The sequence below is a fragment of the Falco cherrug genome, chromosome 7, assembly GCF_023634085.1.
Source record: "Falco cherrug isolate bFalChe1 chromosome 7, bFalChe1.pri, whole genome shotgun sequence".
NCBI lineage: Eukaryota > Metazoa > Chordata > Aves > Falconiformes > Falconidae > Falco > Falco cherrug.
In genome coordinates, this window is record NC_073703.1 from 17,633,979 (window position 1) to 17,656,724 (window position 22,746).

The 22,746-nt window shown below is 37.0% G+C and overlaps 1 protein-coding gene across 2 annotated transcripts in view; it reads left to right on the plus strand.

Moving 5' to 3' along the window:
• UNC13C (unc-13 homolog C) overlaps positions 1-22,746 on the plus strand; it is a 178,470-nt gene that overhangs the window by 52,640 nt on the left and 103,084 nt on the right. For both annotated transcript variants that reach the window (XM_027800121.2, XM_027800123.2), the window contains exons 7-9: positions 5,747-5,974; positions 11,128-11,269; positions 20,588-20,757. In XM_027800121.2, the coding sequence (XP_027655922.2) occupies positions 5,747-5,974; positions 11,128-11,269; positions 20,588-20,757 (540 nt within the window). The remainder of the gene's footprint in view (positions 1-5,746; positions 5,975-11,127; positions 11,270-20,587; positions 20,758-22,746) is intronic.

Consider the following 22,746-nt stretch of genomic DNA (forward strand, 5'->3'; position numbering starts at 1 on the left):
GACATGAAAATGAGTTAAAACGATGAGCTTGGACTTCTGCTGGTAACAGGATACGTGCAAGAGACTTGCCAACTAACTGCTCATTAAGTTGATGGAGGAAGTAGAAATAGCTTTCCTAAATTAATCTGTCCCCTTATGCACATCTTGTTTAGCACTGTTTATGTACAGGAGGAAGAAAACATGGAGAAGGGGCACTGAATTGATTCTGATATTCTCAAAAATGAAATTCATCTTGTAGGAGGGTCTTGAAGCAAATCTTTATGGATCACAATGAATCTAGTTGAAGCTAATTGTCTGCACATTCTTCAAGGAATCGGGCTATTGCTGGATTTTGAGCTTCTTTGCTAGGACTCTCATTTGCTGCTTCCTGAAAATGCTGACCTATTCTGTGGCAAAGAGATAACTATCAAGTGTTTTATACAGTATTATGTGTAATTGTGTAATTACATACATAATGGTCAATGGTCTAGAAATTGAATCATAGAATCATTAAGGCTGGAAAAGACCTTTGATATCAAGTCCAACCATTAACATGACTGCCAAGTCCGTCACTAAACCATATAGCTGTGCTGCATCCACACGATTCTACCATCTCCCTGGGCAGCTTGTTGCAATGCTTGACCACCCTTTCAGTAAAGACATTTTTCCTAGTATCCAATCTAAATCTCCATCTGAACTTGAGACCTTTTCCTCTTGTCCTAGTGCTTGTTATCTGGGAGAAGAGACCTGCCTACAACCCCCTTGCAGCAGCTGTAGGGAGTGATGAGGTCCCCCCTGAGCCCCCTCCTCTCGAGGCTGAACCCCCCCAGCCCCCCCAGCCACTCCCCACAGGACTTGTGCCCCAGCCCCTGCCTGGCTCTGGACATGCTGCAGCCCCTCAATGTCCCCCCTGCAGTGAGGGGCCCAGCGCTGACCCCAGGATTCGAGGGGCGGCTGCACCAGTGCCCAGCGCAGGGGGACGGTCACTGCCCCGGCCCTGTTGGCCACGCTGTGTCTGACACAAGCCAGGCGCTGCTGGCCTCCTTGGCCACCCAGGCCCCCGGGGGGCTCATGCCCAGCCGGCCCAGGCAGCCCCCCAGGCCCATTCCCGCCGGGCAGGGCCCAGCCGCTCTTCCCCAAGCCTGCAGCACTGTGTGGCGCTGGTGTGACCCAAGTGCAGGACCCGGCACCGAGCCTGGTTCAACCTCACACAATTGGCCTCGGCCTATTGATGCAGCCTGTCCAGATCCCTCTGCAGAGCCTCCTGCCCTCCAGCAGATCAACACTGGCCCCTAACTTGGTGTCCTCTGCAAACTCAATGAGGGTGCACTCAATCCCCTCATCCACATTGCCGATAAAGATATTAAACAGGACTGAGCCCTGGGGAGCACCACTTGTGGCCAGCTGGATGTAACTCCATTCACTACCACTCTTTGGGCTTGGCTGTTCAGCCAACATTTTACCCAGCAAAGGGTATGCAAACCTTTTGGAGCATCTTGTCATATGTTTTGCAGCTGATTAATTGTTCTGTGAGTTGGAATGTTATACTACTTTGAAAATGAGGTTCATGTGCTTTGTTTCATTTATGTTAAAAATGTTCAACATTCCATTGAAAAAAATAATTGACCGGTGCAGTTGGTTAAATCTCTTTCTAAGAAATATCTAAGAGATAAATCTATTTTGAAGAAAGCTGATGCCTACAGTATCATAAAGTGAAATGTGTGTGGTTCACTGTGGTTATATTTATCACAGTCATCCTTTTGGCTATCTCATAATCACTAGGTCTCCAAGCATCTGTGGTTTTATTTTTTATATATGTAATGATTGCTAATGTAGGCTGCAGAAAATCAACATCTTAAGCTCTTTAAAGTCAATACCTAAACTTGCTCTAAATTAGGTTTAAACAAAATCAGTAGTACTTTCATTAGACCTCTCATCTTCAACAAGATATCCCTTTCCTCGTAGTAGGTGCAATCTTAAATCAGAATTGATTCCAATCATGTTGAGTTTGTATCTGTTTGTATCTGTCCCTAGGGTAAAAGGGGCTTATTAACTTCCTATGCAATATAAGTAACAATATTGTCTTAATTAGTCTTAATGCTGCATGAAAAGAGCTGTTGGTAGACTGTCAGCAATAGAGTATGTAAAAATGGCTGCAATAAATAATTTAGGGTAAATAGAAGGCTGTGCCGATTTTTCAGTAAAACCTAAAGGAAGCTGTGTTTGAACAAATATTCCAATTTTATCTGTACTCTCAAAAATCAGCAAGTTTTTCAACAGGAATACATTATTGCTATTCAGATTGTGTCCCTAGTTTATCACTTGGTTATGATTTTGTATCTGCTAAGGAAGGGCAGAAAATAGAAAATTAAAGATGTTGCTCTTCTACATCTTGCAGGAGCCACCTGTCATGCTTTCTGGGCAGGTCAGCATTCATCTCTTTTGTGATAAAATCGCCAGAGAATTCTTTAACTGGTATTTGGTTTCATGGTAGCATTTAATTCTTTTTCTACTAATTTGTAATTTTTCAGCATGGAAAAGCCTTAATCCCTAGAACTTTGTTCTTCTGTATTCAAAAAATGAGATACTTGGGCTGAGATTATCAGGATTTCTCAAGATTTAGTAGCCATGGAACTTGAAGAAGCCATGTAATTCAGCCTTTTGACAGTCTGGAATCATTGGTATCTGGTATCTCACCTCATGCTTTTCCAATATTATGGCATTATGCCTTATTTCTCCCTCTTTTTCATCCTCGTTAAGAAACCTTCAGATAACAAAAAAAAGTTAAGAAACCAGAGCATAAAATATTTGTTCTGTAAGACTTCACTGAGATCTTAAGCTGAAAGATAACCCTTTCCAGTGCTACAGATGTATTAATAGTTTCTTCTTTAGTCATTGCAAGCTGAGAGCGCCTTAGCAAAAAAACGCCATCAAAAGAACACAGTGGTGTTTGATGCCATTGTAAAGAAGGAACTATGTTCCTCTTCGATATTGAGATATCTGAATTCTAATGGTTTAGCAAATTGTTCAGCATAATTCTAAACTTAATTTTACTGTCCATTTAAAGGGAACAATAATACTTTGATCCTCCCAGGAGCTGAGGATGGCTAGTTGGATGAGGTTTTCACAACCTTTTGGAAGGGTAAAGTACTTACTGCTGCTAGTGATAACGATGATGACGATGGTCACACTCCGTTCCTTGAACACTCAAGTAGTATTTAACAACATGAGCTAAAATTTAGCAATACCTATAGCAAGAGTTAATGTGTCATTGATTATAAAATGTGTAGTGTTCTTCCATCTTGCTTTATATGTCAGTCTTATTGAAAGATAAAATGGCCTGTTGAGCACTGCAGGAATTTAAATTTTTGCTTTCAGCATTTTAATACCCTTCCGACTAGACAAGTGTTTCTCTTCTACTACTCGGCTCCAAGATGGACATTTTTTGGTTTTTTTTCAAGAGTACACTTAGGTTATTCCAATAAAACATGTATTGTAGAGACATTGATCAGAAACGCTTTCCTCTGACAGACAAAGGACATTTTATAAGAACTTCATGTCGGCTTTTCAAGGGCTTCTGAGACCAGGTATGATTTTTTAGGGAGAGAAATCTCTTCAGAGCTCTCCTGGGAAGAACCATGAATAAAACCTGTGACAGCATGGTCTCCCTATAATCTTTTTTTTTAAACAGTAAAAGCTGTGGTAGGTTTGATGTTCCAGACAAATCAGCAAATCACCTGAGTATTTTCTTTGTTTTCTAGACATTATAAAATAAGGGTAGACTTGACATACCGCCTCAGGTTATTACAGTCTAGAAGTTATTCTCACATAGATAATATCTTTTGAATTCTTCTACCATCCTTATCTACTTACTGAAATTATCAGTAATGACAATTTTAATGGAGAGAGAAACCTGTCTGTTCCATACCTGTGGTATATTATTTTCTGGGTGGTCACTCAAGAGGCCCTAAAATTTAATACTACTACGGCACAGGTGTGGTGTCTAATGATTGAGTTGTAATACCACAATTTAGTGATTCCTTTTTTCTTTTCTTTATTTTTCTTTTTTTTTTTTTTTTTTTTTTTTACACTGGTAATTTGTAGTAATGTGAAAACAAAGCATGCAGCCATTTTGCACTTGGAGCAAGCTGTGAATAATTGCCAGTGTATTGGCAAAAGAGGGCAAGTGTTGCTGCATCTCAGAACTGACCCTGCAATACCTGTGTTCTGTCACTAGGTTTCCAGCTGCATGACACAAGCCTTTGAAGCAAAGCGATGTATTACTTTCTTGAAAATACATTCGTTTTAGTTAGATGGTTTTCTATTATCTACTGCCACAATATTTACATCTATTAGTACATCTGCATCTTTCTATTTCATAAACCTATCCCTGGCCTGCAGTTCTTAAGAGCAGGGTAATGCAGGTTCACATCACTCTTAACACAATGAATTTGCAAAATTAAATTTCATAAGATTCTCTGTCCTCATCTCACTCTTCCCAGAACCTTCTTTGCATCTACTAGACGCAGTATTCCTTGCAGAAATTCCCTGGGTGGTTCCGGTGTTAGAGTTCTTGGAAAAGCATTCCTTTTAATCTATTCAGCTGAAACCCGAGTATAATGTCGTGTCTACTTTTTAGGAGCCTAGGCATAGGAGAGCCCCTTAAATAGCCATCAGAAGATCCCACTGTTAACATGGAGCTTTGTGAAGCACTCCTTTATTCATGCACGATGTTTAAAGAAGGGATAGAGTGCACTGCTGATCCAGAGTGAGGATGTCATCAGTGTTACAGGACTGTTTGACAGTTAGGGTAGTCCTAAACTAATCTAAATGCTTAAATCCAGTGAATGTTTACATTCAGTAGATGTTTTAATGCTTCATTAAGTGGATTTATGTGATAATTATATTTTTTTTAATGAACAATGTTCCAGGAAGGAATGAAAAACTTTCCATGAGTGCAGACAGCATCAGCAAATATTGAGATATATCTTTAAGCAGTTAAGAAACTGTCTGAAGCTGCTATGCATCTTTCTTTCTACTATTTGCTAAATCTCCACTGTGAGAGAGCATGTCAAGAGTTTGGATTAATGCCTCACTGCCAAACAAAAAATTCTCTGAAAAATGAGGTGAAAACACCTGGCTTAAATATTGTTTCTACTAATTTGGGGGAGGGGGGGTGGGTTGTCCTAACGAACCAGGTATGGTTTCTTGTACCATTTTACTCCAAAAGGAGAGAAAGCAAGCAGTGAAAACATCATTATATTATTATGACTTAAAAAAAAGAAAGAAATATTCTTACATATATATATTCTGTTATTTTATTTATAGTAATATATATTATGTACTTTATATATATTACGTATTCTAGTAACAGAAGCAAAGGACAGAGCAGACAGGCCAAGATATTGCACAATTCTACACACCTTTCTGGAAGAATCAGTATGCCTAATTATGTAAAAAAAGTTACTCAAATATTCAGATGTTTTCACAGTACCGATTAGTACTGAATAGTACTGATTCAATAAATATTTCTAGGTTTAACACATACTTGATTGAAGTTGAATATCAACCTGTCATGTTAAACTAAATGAATTGATAATTTTACATATCACAAGGAAAAAATACAGGAGGCTTGATATTATCCACATGAAACGCATATCTTCTTTGAGTACTGCAGTACCGAGAATTGGCTGGAGACTCTAGGGGGAAAAAAAGAAATACAATAGCAACTTTTTAATAAAAGTATTGGCTTTTTCTCTCATTTCAGGAGCTGCTGAGAAAAGTTCCAAACATGGTGCAGAAGATAAAACACAGAATATTATTAGTGCTATGAAGGAAAGAATGAAGATTAGAGAAAAAAATAGACCAGAGGTGTTTGAAGTGATCCAGGAAATGTTTAATATTTCCAAAGAAGATTTTGTACAATATACAAAAGCAGCAAAACAAAGTGTTTTGGATGGAACATCCAAATGGTCAGCAAAAATAACAATTACAGGTAAATTTTCTAATGTTTGCTTTAGGATCTCTTTCTTTCCTAGTCCCCTTGTTCAGGAATAAGATTTGTTATAATTAGACCTGGAACTGTGTGTTCATTTGCATACCTGGTGCATCTATAAATAGTTGAATTTGTAGCATGCTAATTGGAAGAGGTTTAAGCTACAGCTGTTGGCAAAATTATTTTATGTGCCATGTAAGTAAATGGTTGTCTTGTGTCTCCTCTATCTCTTACCAGTATCTCCTGTGCTAGTGCTTAACTTTTTGTCATCAACTGCAAGAGTTAAAGTCCACAACTGCATTTATGGGTTTTCAATGGCTGTGATGCTAAGAGCATTGCAGCTTGCAATTCCAGACCCCATTAGTTTAAAACTCATCATCCATTCTTTCAGTTTAGTGATGCTGAGCCAGGGAAACCTGCGCACCCAGAACATACTCAAGATTGCTTACAACCGCATTAGCCTGGTTGCTCATGAAGATTTCCAGGCCATCTGACTGACATTTGAGCTTTTGAATTAAAACCTCAGCACAGAAAATCTAAATAAAAGCTCAGCTGACTACAGAGGTCAACCTGACTATGTGATATTGGATTAGAGACAAATAGAGATTAAGCTAAAAGACCAAAGAATTGAAAGGCAGTAATGTGAAACATTAAAGGACTGATTAGATTTCACATCTAAATTAGCCTCAATTTTGTTCTAATGTAATGAAAAATAATAAACCCTTTTCTGATATTAAAAGTAAATCAAATATTTACCCTTTCTCCAGGATTTGTATTATTCCTGTTATGTGGGATAAGGAGATTAACTTTAGGAACTTATTCTTAGATTTTACTAGTCAGTTTTTCTAAAAATGAGTGAAACAAAAGCTATATTTTTTTAAATAAGTGGTGTATGCTTAAGTAACACATGCATTTTTCTCACTACTTAACAGGAACTTGCATAAAAGATATGTTTAAGTCAGTTCTTGGTGCCCAGTGTTTCACATCTGTACATATGGTAATTTTCATAACTTATTTTACAAGATATTTTTCATATATCCTCTGTAAGATCAAACACAGACACTCTGTAAAAAAATACTCTTTTGTTTATGAAACAAGTGGCTAGGATACCCTGACTAGATGGATGGCATCATTCTAACAAGTTACTCCATAAATGTGTAAATGTTTTCAGACTGTCTATCTGCTGGGTAAACATCACTTTACTAGTGTTGATACAAAACTCACGTATTGCTGAATGGCTTGTTTCTTCTCTTTTAGAAGTAAAAATCATACTCACTTGAGTTCTTCAGAACTATGACCTGATAAATGAATCATAGAATAATTCAGGAAGTGATGCTAGAAGGGATTTCTACAGTATATTCAAACCAATTGCTAAAAGCAGGGTTAACTTCAAAGTTAGATTAGCTTGCTCAGGGCTTTGTCCAGACTGGATCTGAAACTCTCCAGGGATGGAGATCCACATTCTCTTTGGGAAATCTGTCCTGCTTACTGGAAAAGCTTTTTCAGTTATTAACCACTCACATTGTAAAACCATTTTCCTTATATCCAGCTGTGATATCTCTTGCTTCAGCTTACGGATGTGACATCTTATTTCACTGTGTGGTTTGAGAATAGTCCAGCTTCATAGAATCATAGAACAGTTTGAATTGGAAGGGACCTTTAAATGTCATCTAGTCCAACCCTCCTGCAAGGAGCAGGGACATCCTCAACTAGAGGGGCTTGTCTGGGAACTCATTGTCTCTGCCACATACTCTTTAGGTAGTTGAGGACTGCAGCTTGATCTCCTCTTAGTCTTCGTTTCTCTAGGGTAAGCAAACCAAGACCCTTAGCCTTTTTCCATATGTTATGTGCCCCAGCCTCCTAACCAAATTGACAACTCTCTATTGACTTTCTCCAGTTTGTCAGTCTGTTTTACTGGGGACCTTCAAAGTGCAGAAGCAATATTTCATCCGTGTGTGGCCTCACAGGTGCCAAACAGGTACAAGTGAACACTTCCTTCAGTTTGCCAACTATACCCTGAAGAGAATTTCCCACACCAAGTGAAGAAAGTTAGAGGCAAACCTAAGCTAATTGTTGGCTCTTAGAGAAAGATGGAAAGAGAACCCAGGCTTCCTGAGGAGCAAAATATTAACAAGTTGGAAAGGCAACAGCAGTAGTCTTTCCTGCTGGTGTTTCACAGATACGTACTTCCACATAAATAGCTTAGCGTATGTTGGGTCCTAAGTTATAGAAGACTGTAAATTCCTTCCCTGACTGGCATCATGCTCTACTCATCATTAATAAATAAATAAATAAATAAATACATCAGAGGTTTTTCTGCATTTACCCCTTACCCCAAACTTCCTAAGCCAGGTTTCAATGCATTTGCTGCAGTCAAACTTGATGGCTTCTGTGAAGTCTTTCTTCTTTACAGTAAGTCCTTACAGTATTTAGTGATGAGATGGGAGAGTGACAATAAAACCCCTCTGCACTGCACAGAGGTTTGCTGGTTATCTCAGCAAATGGTAAAAGGGTTTTCAAAGATGAGAAACACATTTTCCTCTTACAAAAAGAGAAGCGTTTCCAATTCCCTGTCTTTCTGTAATGACAGCTGGCTGTCAGTAGTATGCTACCTAGCAGATATTTTTGAAAAAGTGAACGTGTTTAAACTGTCCTTTCGAGGTAAAGGTGACGTTATAACAAGGAGTGAGAAAGTAACTGCTTTTTGAAAGAAACTTATGCTATGGTGAGGGCATTATGAAAATGGGTGTTTGGAAATGTTTCCATATGTGATTTTGCTGCCAAAACCGATGTGTGTCACCTACAAAAACTCTGACCTGTGGATTTAAAAAACTTGGATATGGAATTTTCTACCTTGTTTAAAAATCTTCCAAATGAGAGGTTCCAGTGGGTTTTGAACCTATTTGTTAAAAATATAAATCTGCAACGCTTTCCCATTACTTTGCAAGAACAACTGGTTGACATCAGGCAAGACAGAAATTTACCAGCTGAATTTCAACAAAAACTTTTGTGTAATTGGTGGATGTGATTTAAAAATGAGTGTAGTGATTTAGTAAGTGCAGCCAGTGATACAGTTCTTCCATTTGGATCTACGTGTCCTTGTGACATATCTTTTTCAGCTATGGCAGCCATTAAAACTGAGTATAAAAGCAAACTGGACTTACACCCAGATCTTCAAATCACTGTATCACAAAGTGTTAAATCAATATTTTCAAAAATAATGATGCATATTCAGTCACATTGCTTTCACTAAAAATATTACTATTAGTAATATGCTTTTTGTGAGAACCAAAGCTTTTCTGTGACATTAATTTTTTTAAAAAAAATTAAATATTATTTTGTCTTAATCTCACATTTTTTCTACTTTCTGGTTTTGTGTGTGGTTTTGAATGTACATAATGTATTAGCACACTGGTATGTGTATATAATTTGGAAACGATAAATGTATTTGGGCTACATGCTCGAAATATTTTACTATAGTACTTTTAGATTCCATGGCAACCTTTTTTATGCATCAAGGAAGGGTCACTGAGAGATTGAATTGCTTTCCAATGATGAAATGTAAAGCTGGCGTTCAGGAGGGGAAGAAGTAAAACATTGGTCAAGTGGACCATGAATTAATTACTCCATGAGAGTTTGTAGGTGTGTTGTTAGCTACACATAGCTCTGTAGTCCAGACTCAAGCCCAGTCACATTTGGGTCAGTGCGTAAACTGTACGTGGAGCTGAAGAAGAGAAGATATGTGCCAGAAGAAATCTAGGGAAAATCTGGGATTGTGAGTCAGATGGTTTAGGAAAAAGGGAGGCCATTCTGAAGGTTGTGTGGGACAGTGCATGAAACTCAAAAGAACAGTTGTTGAGTGTTGGGACTGTCACCAGGCCTCTAAAGCATACTCATGGCTGCCTTGTGTTCAGGCCAGCATTATAGTTAGGAGTTCTGGAAAACATGTTCTAAGCTGGCACTTAAATCTCCTGCACGCATAGGAGAGGAATACTTCCTTGCCTTCTAAAAATTTTCCTTTGGATCTATAGTGAATGGGGAAGAGAAAATATGCTCTAGTAGTTTCCTAAGAGTTAGTCTTTTCAGGAATGAGGAATGTGAAAAACGTAACAGAACCTTACGTTTTTTTCACTGAAGTCAGCAGATATGTCTGAACCCACACTGGGAGCTGGTCTGCTGAGTAAGAAGGTGCCATTTTTATGTAATCATTTTTCTGAGTGCACTAAGGGAGACTCATTATTCAAAATGATTGACATAAGAAAATGTTAACTAAATGTTATCACTTGAGAGGATTTAAATAATACGTGCAAAACAATAAGATCAAGCTCTGCTGATGCCAAGAGCCATGGCAGGTGTTTTAGCTGCAGCTCTCTGGGTTTGGTAGGCTGCTATTTGATGGTTCTGCTTTTTCCTGAGATTTCCAGTTTTGTGAATTATGATGGAAAATCAAATTGTGTGTATTTTATTTGCCACAAAATACATATAATTTAATTATGCACCAACATTAACTGTCAGAAAGACTGATGGATACATAAACAGTTAATGATAATTGATCTGAACTGTCACCCTGTCTGTGACAGAATAGGAACTATTCTGAAAATCCTCGTGGTTCATCTCTCACATGAGGAAAACCAGTCATAATCGTATCCCTCAGGTTTAGTTACATAATCTACAGTGCAGATTTTTGAAAACTGGAGGTTTTATTTTGGAAACTTTAGTTTGGATCTTTGGAGAATTTTTTTAAATCATTATTTATTTATTTGGGGAAAACTGAAATTTTAGGGAATTATTAGACTCAAGCCAAGTTATACAACAGCATTGTGTTACTTGCCATGTTGATTAAACCAAAGTTTGAGAAGAGTATCTGAATTATGCATGGTAAGAAAAGTATTTGCTTTGCATTCTGTAGTGAATCTTTAAATGTATTACTCTTTTAAACTATATTTGCAAATTTTGTAAGTCCAGAAGGGTAGTTAGACAAGCCTTGTCTATCTCCAGGGTAACAGATGTTGGGAAAATTCATCTAGAAAGCTTTGTTTCAGGAGCCCTCAGTTTGAGGTCTTTGTTTCCTGTTGCTGTTGTCATTGTCTCATTTATTTCTTGGCAATGAAAGGCTATGAGGGCTAAAGCACATTTCCCTCCTTTTGTTGCAGTTCTTTGTGCTCAGGGCTTACAGGCTAAGGACAAAACTGGCTCAAGTGACCCGTATGTTACTGTGCAAGTTGGCAAAAACAAGCGGAGAACAAAGACTATTTTTGGAAACCTGAATCCAGTATGGGATGAAAAATTCTATTTGTAAGTATAGAAGATACTGTAGTTTCTTGGGTTTTTAATTTATGTCTAGGTAAAATAATGCTACCAAGTGAAATAATTACTTTAATTTGAAAATATTTGTTGGCTATACTATGCATATTCATAGCATTAATAAATTAGCAAGTTCTGAATGGAAAGAGCATATAAATTTATTGTGACTTTATCATACAGCAGTCATACAGCTCATGATTATGTCTTTTGGGGCATCTACTGGTGGTGTCTATTCTAATTTTTTAGGGAACTTAAGTAACAGTTTTCAGACCTTGACCTTACATACCAAACGTTTGCATTATAAATGCCTCCCTACATCTCAGATACTGACCGTGCAAGTTAAAGGTGTTTTTATTCAACATTGCAACTCTCCCGGGTGAAAGTAAGGTATCTGAAAGTAACTGGTATGCTTCAGTCTTTGGGCAGGGCTGTTTGTAATACCTCTCCTTTCCAAGACTGAGTGTTGTCAGGAAGTCTGCTGTGACGAGGGTGTGGTACAATCCTCTCTCCTTCCTTTGGCCACAGCCTCTGAGCTGAATACTGTAAAGTTTGGCGTCAGCATATCACAGGAGTTCAACCTGGACTGCAAAGTAGATGTTTCAGTCTGTACCGGATTGACTAAGGTTTGAATATGATTTCATGCCAGTTTTAGTTCCTAGAACTTCTTTTGGAAAGACATGTTACAGTGCAGGAAATCCCAATTCACAGGTACTGTGCTGTTCCTTCCCTGAAAATACTGCCTTAGGATACAACACATACCTGACTGAGAATAGTATCAATTTGCTCGCTGTTATTCCTCTACGTGTAGCAAAAGTATTTCAGCATTTATTCTTTGCTCAGTTTGATTATATGTGCCACAGTACATGATGTGCACTTAACTGCCATTGTTAAAGCCAGTCAGGGATTTCAAAAAGCTAATGTAAACCTTAGGCTTCCTTTGGAAAATTTTAAGTGAAAGAGAACTATTTATTTAGGCAGACTTTTAAAATTGTTCAGAAAAGTTCCAGCCTACCCTGAAATCATCTACCACAGTATTATCACACAAAGTTCTTATGTATTCTATGGAAGCTGTGTGAAACCCCTGGTAAATTATAAAAATATGAAATTATAATAATAAAAAAGGATATACAATTTCAGTGTTTCTAAAATACAAAGGGTTTTTATGCATTTTTACTGAGAATATATGCAAGCTGTTGACACATTATAATAGTGGTATTATGATAGTGGTACATTTCATTACTATGTTATAGAAGTCTAATATGTTTATGCCTAATAGTGCTATTCAAAATTAGATGTTAATTTGATACAACTTGATGGAATCATGTGTCAGTGATGATAAAAATGATGTGTCATTTTTTTTAGGCAACCTTGAATTTACAAAGCAGCAGAACAACAGCTCAGGATCCCTGTGCAACAGACAGTTTCAAAATAAGCACTCAGCACAAGTAAAATAACTGTCTTCAGGCTATAACATTGTTTAGTTTCTTCTTACATTTCTTTCCTACTGTATGGAAGACATCAGTTGTCATTATTCCTACCTACATTAGCCATGGAAAAATATTCTGTTAGGGATCAGGCATTTGAAATAGCGGTCTCTTTTCTTCAAGGAGCTGCAGTGTCATAACACGAGAAGTTGCCTTGTTATCATAGAATCATTTAGGTTGGAAAAGACCTTTAAGATCGTCAAGTCAAACTCTTAACCCAGGACTGCCAAGTCCACCACTAAACCATATCCCTAAGCACCGCATGTAGCACAACAGCTATTTTCTTTTCTCTGTTTGTTTGGGTTTTCTTACTAAAATCTGCTACCCTATTGGTGAGCAGGTTATAATTTTACTAGTGAGTTTGAAGGAGGTATGACCAAATATGCCGCTTCTATTTGTCTGGAAGTGGTACTAGGTAATCCAACTATATTAAACGGTGTAGCCCATTTCTTTCGCAGATTCAAATGCCAGTACTGAAGATGAATTGTTAATTCAGAGAAAACACTCGGAAACTTTTTACAGGCTTCCACTATACAGATCATGTTTTCAAATGTTGTGTTACTTCAGTAACAGTTGAAGTGTCTAGCTCATTGAATGACTGTGAGTAACGAAAGGTAGGAGATTAATTACTCTCTAGCATTTAATTGCATGAGTTGCATAGGGTTAAAGGTGCATGATCAGGTCAGCAAATTTGGCATGAAGCTGTAAATGTACTTTCTCAAAGATGTGGGCAAAGCTATCATAAAATCCTTGGAAACGTGAACATACTACATATTTTTTTCACCCAGCATTAAGTATTACTATCATTTTCTGCTCTAGCAATAACATAAAAAACCCACAACCACCAAACCTTACTATAGCGTAAATCTCCTGAGTAACTGCTTTGAACCGAATACATTTTCAATCATTTTTATAGCACTTGTACTTTCTAAAATAGTTATCTCCCTGAATTATTGAATGCATTGGATTTCAATTAAAAGTATATGAGAATTTCTAAAGTGTATTAAGTAAACTATAGATGTTTAACTACAAGATTAAATCTAAAGTAGATCGATATAACTATCTCATTGACTCAGGAACTTTCATTAGGCTCTACTGGTGATATTTGATAGCCCTATTTAAAATCAAATGCTAATCATCATTATAACTCCTAAATGATAAATTGCAGAAATAAAATGTATCTCAAAGTCTTGTAATCGTATATTTTCTCATAATACCAAAACATGCATTTAAATCTCCTCATCTGTTCCAAAACAAGGACTTGGAAAAAAGACTGGCTCCCCACTGTGCATTTGCTCTCTCATAGCAGATAGAGTAAGAGTGTGTTCTACTTTGCAGAATCACACATAAACCTGATACAATTATATGGTAAGCAGAGAGTGAATATTTCTCACAAAACATAATGTAACACTCTGCTAAATGACCATGGGATATTGGCATAGATTTTAATATGGGAACTCATAAACCGTAACTAAAGTAGAGGTTACATACAGCTGCATGCACCTCAGTAGAAAAGCAAGACTATCAGAGCAAGAATATTTCTTTCCTTGAAATGTATATTTTTTTATACACAATATAGAGAAGTAAATAGGCCAGCAGATGCTCCTTAATGAATGTAATATAGGTGGTAAGGGCTTTGATCTTTTCTATTGGCGTTATTAAAAAGGAGATAACAGAGCAGGTTTTATTTTTTCAATAAAACATCAGTGATAGGAGAGTTTTTTCAATGCCAGAGCAAAGGAAGAGTCTTACAAGCTGTCTGTCACCTTCCCTCTTTTGGTTGGGTGTGGCATCTCATACAGGAAGAGGGGCTGCATTTTTATTTTTTAGTTACAAGGAAGAGAGATTTTGGCGATACAGTTTTCAGCTTTGTACAGACTTCTGGGTCTATACTCTATAATAAAACTGTTCTCCACTGTCATTCATTTCTTGACTATTTTCAATGGTTGATTGCTGAAATATGGAAATCTGCTTTTTCTGGCAGTGTTGTCTAGCAAGCACACATCTCCAAATTCTTGTAAGAATTATTGAAGCAGCTTAAGGATTGTTTCATAAGCAAGAGTATATAAGAGAATTATGTTACACAAAACCAGTTGGGTAGTAGAAAAATACAAATTAGTTTACTGGATTTTTCCATTCTAAGAATTCTTCAATAAGCAGTAAAGTCGCTGAGAGACATCCTGCTAATTAAAATAACTGTATCTCACAGCCTCAGCCCCAAACAACAGAGCAGAACACTGTTAAACAACAATTCAAATGATAAATTGTTTGTTCAGCAATAATGTTTTTCAGTTTCACAGTACAGTGTGTTTGGTCTGAGTCTTTTTTTTCAAACTGCTGTCAATCTAGGTTAATTTTATACATCTCTTTTTGTTATGACAGAGTAAACTAAAGCAAAAAAAGGCATAATTAGTCTCATTCTGCTATATCAGAAAGCATGGCCCATGACCACACTGTTAAAAGAATTGGGACTGTCCAGGCTAGAGAAAAGTAGTGAAAGTAAGGATGTCTTTAAACACATCCTTTCTCCTGTGAAGACAAAAGGAACAATCTTTTTTCCTTGCTTACTATTATAGTAGAACAAGAAGAAATAGACACAAATTCTTTTTAGAGAGGCTTAAATCAGACTTCAGAAAAACTTTGCCAGCAGTGGGGCTACTGACGTATAGAACAGATAGATTTCCTGAGACACTACGCACCTTGAACACTTAACAACAATGGACAGACTTCTTATAGCAATGCCGGGGGCGTATCTGGTTCTGGCTTGCAGTAATGGCAATAATAATAAACATGAGGGTAATACCTGCACTTCACTCTCCTACTATCTTCCAGAACTGTGGGGTTTCTTTATACTTTTAGGACAAAATCTCTATTATCACTTTCCATTCTCTGTCTAGACTGTATGACATCCAAGATATTTTAGTATAAGAGAATAAAATTAAGACTTTAGCAAGGTTCAACTCTTGAATTGTTTTCCATGCATTACCTGCTATACAAAATGTATTTCTTATGCTTGTGTGTAAAGTGGTTTAAAAAACACAATGATCCATTATTTGCTATGGTTGTGGTTTTTTTTAAATCTGCTATGTTTTGAGCTACTTATTCTCATAGATAGTTCATGCAGCCAAGTGGCACCTTGATTTTTATCTGCTTTCCAATTACATCAGTGTTGACTCACTGAATGAATATAGCACTTAAAAGTACAAATTATTGTCTTCCAAAATCTATTCCTTTAGTTTGTGGAAGACATCTTAGGTATATGTAATGGTCTACAGCTAAAGCAACATCCATCTGAAATAACAATATGAGTGTATCTATGGTTAGTATCACAAAGTGGTATATAGCATGTTTTCTTTAAATGGCTTAAGAGTATACGTCCAAAAAGAATTTAAGTACTTTTGTAACAGGCTAAACAGAAATAGAAGCTACCAAAAAAAAGAAATTGGAAACAAAATACAGCAAAAACCAAAGGCTGTGTACTTCAGTTACAGTAGACCACAATGATTCTTCACAAAGTGCTTTTACATAGGCAGGCTGGCAGTCTTCAGCTGAAGTAGCCTGTTAAAGACAAATTAAAAGATCTTCAGGTTTGTCCATCAGCAACCAGAGTGACTTCTCTGGAAATGTGGCAAGTCATGTTGGCTCTAGATTTGACCTTTCTGGAAAGTTGCATAGGTAAATATTGTTGGGATGTTGGATATCCTTATTGGAGAGCAGAGCGAATGTTTATAGTGTAGAAGGAACTTATCTCACACTTTCCTGGTGTTTTTTTTTTCACCACTGTTGTGAATAAAAATGTATGCTAATGCTTCAGGAGAAAAAAAAAAGCTAAATACATTTTGAAAAGGAGGAACGGGCACTATGAGAAAGAAGTAAGGAAGATGGTTGTAGAGTGATTTAATCTGTCTGTGAATCATTATCCCAGCTGTAAAACTGGAGTAAGAATAGTGTAATGCTTCCCTTTTTTACATTTCTTGGTTCTGTCACATTTGAGAATATTTTTTAGAAAGAACCTGGTCATTGTGGCATTTAAAAATTTTCCTGTTAGAGTGCAAGTTCTTCACAGGTTCTCTACCACTAGCTGTCTACGCTTGAACTGGTTTGCTGAGTGCTCAGGGAATGCAAGACCAGTTCTAAAGAGATGTCTGTCTTATTATTGACAGGAAAGATTTTTCTCCTCTTCTTTGGAGGTCTGATTGAAAGTAGCGTATGTGTGATTTTTAGACTACTCATTTGTGAAATGATTGATTAAAAGTTGATTTAGAAAAAAAAGGTAAGCTACAAAATGTGCAAAACTGGAAGTGGGCAGGCAAAGGTGTTGCAAAGGCAAGTCGTCAGTCAAGTTTGTTTTCTATATCTCAGATGTAGCCTCATTTGTCTGCTGATTGCTTACAGAATTTCACCAAAATAGTTTATTTTATTGGAAAAATAATTTTCTTCTCATTATAGAAATAACATTTTTTTAGAGTAGGGGAAAAAAACCCAAACCTCTCCACCTAGACTTACATTTGGAGTATGCAAATTTGTTAGTGGATGTAAGAGTTTTTACTGAAGACTCCAAGGTAAGAATGCTGTTATAATGAATGTATTTAATTTTGGCAGTGGGTAATTATTCTCCATACATTCCTTACCAGCTTCTTTATTAATTTGTATTTATTTCTTTACTGAAATTAGCATAGTATCAATTAGTTGTTATTTTAACACTGGGTGAAGATCTCTTAGAGGAGGTATACAGTAAGGCCATGGCAGTGCACCTAATGTTAAATTTACATTGGGCTGCTATAGTAAAGATAGTTTGTTATTACAGTTTTTTATTACTCTAGCCATTAGAATAAGCAGGAATGCTGTGAGGATTATTTCATGTCTGTGCATTATTCTGTAAAAGCAGAAGTAATGTAGCATCACCAGATTGCTGATAAATTATTAAAACAACCTCTTCTGTCTAACATCTCTGAATATACTGCAGCTTTTCCAGTTTTCAAACACATCAGTATCTTCATTCTGTGTATGCTAAAGAGCGTTTCGCTTTCACCTTCCTATATCACACTTTAGTGAATACTTTTACTGAGCATATAAAGCAGAGTGGCTAGAAGAGGAACAATGAAAATAGCCTATGTTGTCTTTGCCTTGAATTCCCTGAGCTCATTTTCCGGGGCAGGTTAAGCAGAAGCAGGAATTCCACCCAATGCTTTTTGCAAAGCCACAGAGCTTCTGCACAGATGTTATCGGTGACCAAAGCAGAAAGTGCACCTCATTATATAGTGCTTTTTGGGAGAGGCTGGGCAGGTAAGTAGAATCCTGCAGAGACAGCTCTGTGGTTTTAATAGTAAATCTTCCTGCAGTCTCACTGGCACAGGGTACACCAGTAGAAATATGTGTTCATCCACACTTCTGTTCTTGCGTCACAAATCTGTGGTAGTTTGGGGGTCTTGCACAGGAACATTACAAACCTGTAGCAGAGCTGACTCAGTGCTAAAGGCTTAGACACAAAGATGAACATTTGAGGAAACCCATTGGTTGTGATAGGTCTCACCATGTTTCAGTAACCTAAGGTTAATGGATAAAAAGATGTGGGAGAGACAAATGAGGATATCAGGGAAAGGTGCAGTCTTCCTGAGTATCTCAATAAATATTCCTTAATCAGCTAAGTGTACATCAGAAGAAAACTGATGTTGTCTCAGGAGAATACAAGTACAGTATTTGTACTGAAGTACCATTTAATGACTTCTTATATGCAACATCTCCCTGAGAAGAAAAGCAGGAACAAGATTTCTACTAATAGCACATATACAGTGATGTGGGTCACATAAATGATGGCCTCACCAGCGATGGATCTCCCTAAGCCACTCTACAAATCCCCTGTTTAATATTTCTACAGGGTGCACAGCTAAATGCAATTCAGGACTTTAGCAATGTTAAGAAATAATTCAGGACTACATTTCAGGAAAATTAAATGGTTTCTGGGTTTAGTTTAGTTTCTTAAGGCAAAGAGGTTTATTTGATCCATCTGTGTCTTCCTATATTTTATATGTCCTTGCCTATAGCTTTTGAATTTTTTGGTCAGTCAGAGAAATTTCACAGATTGCCTAATACTACATCCATCATGTTCTATCAAAATAGGTGGTCAGACAGAGATGAGATCCTAGTAGTGTCCTCAGTATGAGCTCACCCCATAATCGACAGGGTTATGAAGGAGTAATTATGAAAATCCCAATTATGGGAGAAGATTCAGTATGTGACTGCAGTTTGTTAGATGTCAGGGAAGACAATCATAAGATAAAATTAAATTAAGCTTAATTAGTTTTGCTAATCACAGAACAAGGTGGTTTTTAATTATCGGCGATATCTGCAGTGTTAAAATTTGGAATACAGGCACAAGCATTTCTGTGATACTGAATGTATCTGATGTCACAGTGAGGCAGATTAAAAGCTGTGCATGGCATTTTTAGTGACTGATTGGCCTTGACAGTAATAATACCATTTAAAACACTTTATACTTCCAAAGCCCATTACCACCACTAATTAATTCTTAGAACACCCCTGAGGGGTGCCATTTGGGAGATAAGTTATAGTATTACTCTTTTAATGCTGGAAACGCTGAGACAGATGACTGAGCAGTGATAGTGCTTGGAATAGAATTCAAGTCAGAACTCTTAAACTAGTGTCAAACGAAGACCTTGCTGAAGATGAAAATTTGCTGCTACAGTTTAAAGCTACATTTAAAGATACACAAACATTCATAAGATCTAAAATACTTTTTAGTATTACTGAATGGATATAAACCCCATCCAGTTAGTACAGATGCATGAGTATGACATGGTTTATAACTGCCACCAGATCTGTACTGGCTGTTAAAAAGTCATTGGAAAGTTTTTCACTACCACGGATTTCTGCAGTCAATGTTGGGATATTTCAGTGAAGTCATCAAAAGCCAACACTGACCAACAGTGAACAGTCTTCAGTGTGGCTTATAGGAATAAGCAGCAGTAAAGTTTATTTTCCATTTTGTGGAAATACATGCAGTATGGGCTGGAAGTAATAATTTTTTATTCACCAGGAGCTCTGCAGGTTGCAAGTGAAGCCACCTCACTCTCATACATCCAGTAGTTTCTTAAATCCACTCAGCTTATGAGAAGCTAGTATGCCACTTCAATTTGCAAGGAATTTTTTAGCACATGGCAGTCTGTCCCTACTCCTCCTTACCAGAGCATGGAGGTCTTGGAGAAAAGTAATGTATCTTCTAAAGAAAGCAGTTACTTATTTCCCTAGGTTTTGGGGTTTTTTTAATTATGTGTCTTGTGCTGTGAAGTTTGTGCATACTTGCTGGGTTTTTTTCAAAACCTGCCAGATACTGGAAATATTCTTTAAGATTTTCTCACTTTTTTATTATAACATTATAGGCTACTATTTTTGCGGTCTGCTGTATGTACTACATAGCATTCCTAAATGAATAAACCTGATCTAACAGTATGTTTTCTAAGATATTTGTTAAATAATAGTATCAAGAAATACACATTGTAAATTAATTAATAATTTTAATGAGGAGTTCATTACATTCTTAAATAGACATTCCTAAATACAATCCATTTGTATATATAATTCAGTCAAGTTATGCTCTTTACTTTCTCTTATATACAGTAATTGTAGTTTTGTCCCTGGCAGTGTGCTATCGCCTTTTATTCCACTAAATGTTGCAGGTTGTTTGTATTCTGTCACTTTATGCATTTAAGCAGGTATATGGAAATCAAGGACAGTGAATTAGACAGCAGTACAAATGCATGTAGCTTATGTATCACATTTTGTATTTTATTATTATTTTTTACAGTGAATGCCATAATTCCACAGATAGAATAAAAGTGAGAGTATGGGATGAAGATGACGACATTAAATCTAGAGTGAAACAACATTTCAAAAAGGAATCAGATGACTTCCTTGGGCAAACAATCATTGAAGTAAGAACACTGAGTGGAGAAATGGATGTATGGTATAATTTAGGTATGAGTCTTACTAATTTTTTAAAAACAAATTTAGGTGGAATCTCAGCATCTGTAGATTTAGGACTTCAAAGTATATACCTTTGGTACCAATACATACCTTAGAATCTTCTGTATTACAGGTTGATTTAAAAATGAAAGATACATTCTTGGGTTTGATCCAGAGTTATGACAATTACAGAAAGCAGAATAATCACAATATCAAAGAAAATTAGTTCTTTTTAATGAAAAATTAAGAATATGTAAGAAAACCCAATATTTCAGACTAGTTCATTCACAGTAGCATTCTGTGGGAAATACATCTACAAAGTTACATCTAGCAAATATTTTGCTTGTTGTCCTTATTCATTTCATCATATACTTTTAAAAATTATGTACCATTCTGGGTCTAATCATCTTTGCTTTTCACAGTGGTTACACCTGTGGTTCTTCATGAAACTTGCTTGCTAGAGTTTTATGTTCTGTACATGTCAAATGTGTCTATAAACAGAAGACAGCCTGCTGGAGCTCAAAATGCTCTCTGCTGTGCTTAATGACTGCACTTGCTTGTCTGGACAGGTCTTAAGAAGTATCATTCTTTCAACCGGAAATAAATCAATGAAAGCATGTCTCTGAATGTATTTCCTTTATCTAAATCTAAGCATGCAACTGTTCTTCAGTTCTAAAAATCTCTTCGGGTGCACTAAATGCTGTGGAGTAGCTCTTTAAAAGTTAGTCTCCTATATTTGATAACAAAAAAAGTGATATTAACATTTTTATGTAGGTTGCCTGCTCTTTGAAAATTTCTGGTGAATTATGTGACATAACTTTCTGAAATTGTAGAGCATTTGTTTCCGAACCAACAGTCCTTGTTTTCCCAGTTTCATTTCCCAGTGGCATTTATAGATCTGTCAGGGAACCATTTGAGTTCTCATTGACAATTGAAAGAAAGCCTTGCTTTGTTTCCTATTTATAAATGAGATTTTTTTAAAAGGTAAGGAAATCGAGTCATTATGAATCCTGAATTTTATTCCTTCAAAAATTTCAGTGACTTAAACTGATATAAATTATTATGAAACAGATTTTTAAAACAAAGCTTGTTGAACTGATTTGACTGGAAGCATTTTAATAATATTGAAAATCTATGTGCTCTGCAAAAGGAAGAATCTAGAATAAAAACCTTTCAGTCAGCATCTAAAGAGAAGTATTGGTAAATGGCTCATGATAATTCTAATATTCTAAAAAGACTGGCATGTTTTATTCTGATAAACATTGACACAACCGCAGTACTTCACATCATAGAGAGGAAAGAGGAGTGAAACACTCAAAACATTTGGATTTGTGGAATGCCAATTCTTATTAATTGTACTGTTCATCACCACTCGCATCACAGCACTTTGTGAAAGAATCATAAAAATTCTAATACCTATTGACTCAGCTATACTGCTGGAGTGGATTGGAGAAGTGAAAATTGAAGCCAAAGAACATCAGTAACCTCCAGAATGGGCAACACCAACTAAACAGACCAGTAGAGATCATATAAACACAGTTCTTCGTATAATTTCCTCTGTGATATTCATCTTAGCTCTGTGATCAAGTTCTGCTAAGAACATTTTTGTGTGGTTTTGGTAGCCAGGGGGCTACAGGAGTGGCTCCTGTGTGAAGCTGCTGGAAGCTTCCCCTGTGTCCAATAGAGACAGTGCCAGCCGGCTCCGAGATGGACCTGCTGCTGGCAAACACCGAGACAAATCAGGGATGGTGCTAGTGTCTCTCTAATTAAATATTTAAGATCAGCAACTGTAGCCAAAGAGAGGGATCAGAACACCTGAGAGCAACAACTGCAGACACCAAGGTCAGCGAAGAAGGAGGGGAGGAGGTGCAGCAGGCACCGGAGCAGAGCTTCCCCTGCAGCCTGTGGTGAAGACCATGGTGAGGCTGGTGAGGAAGGTGTCCCCTGCAGACCATGGACATTAACGGTGGGGCAGGCATTCGCCTGAAGCCTGTGGAGGAC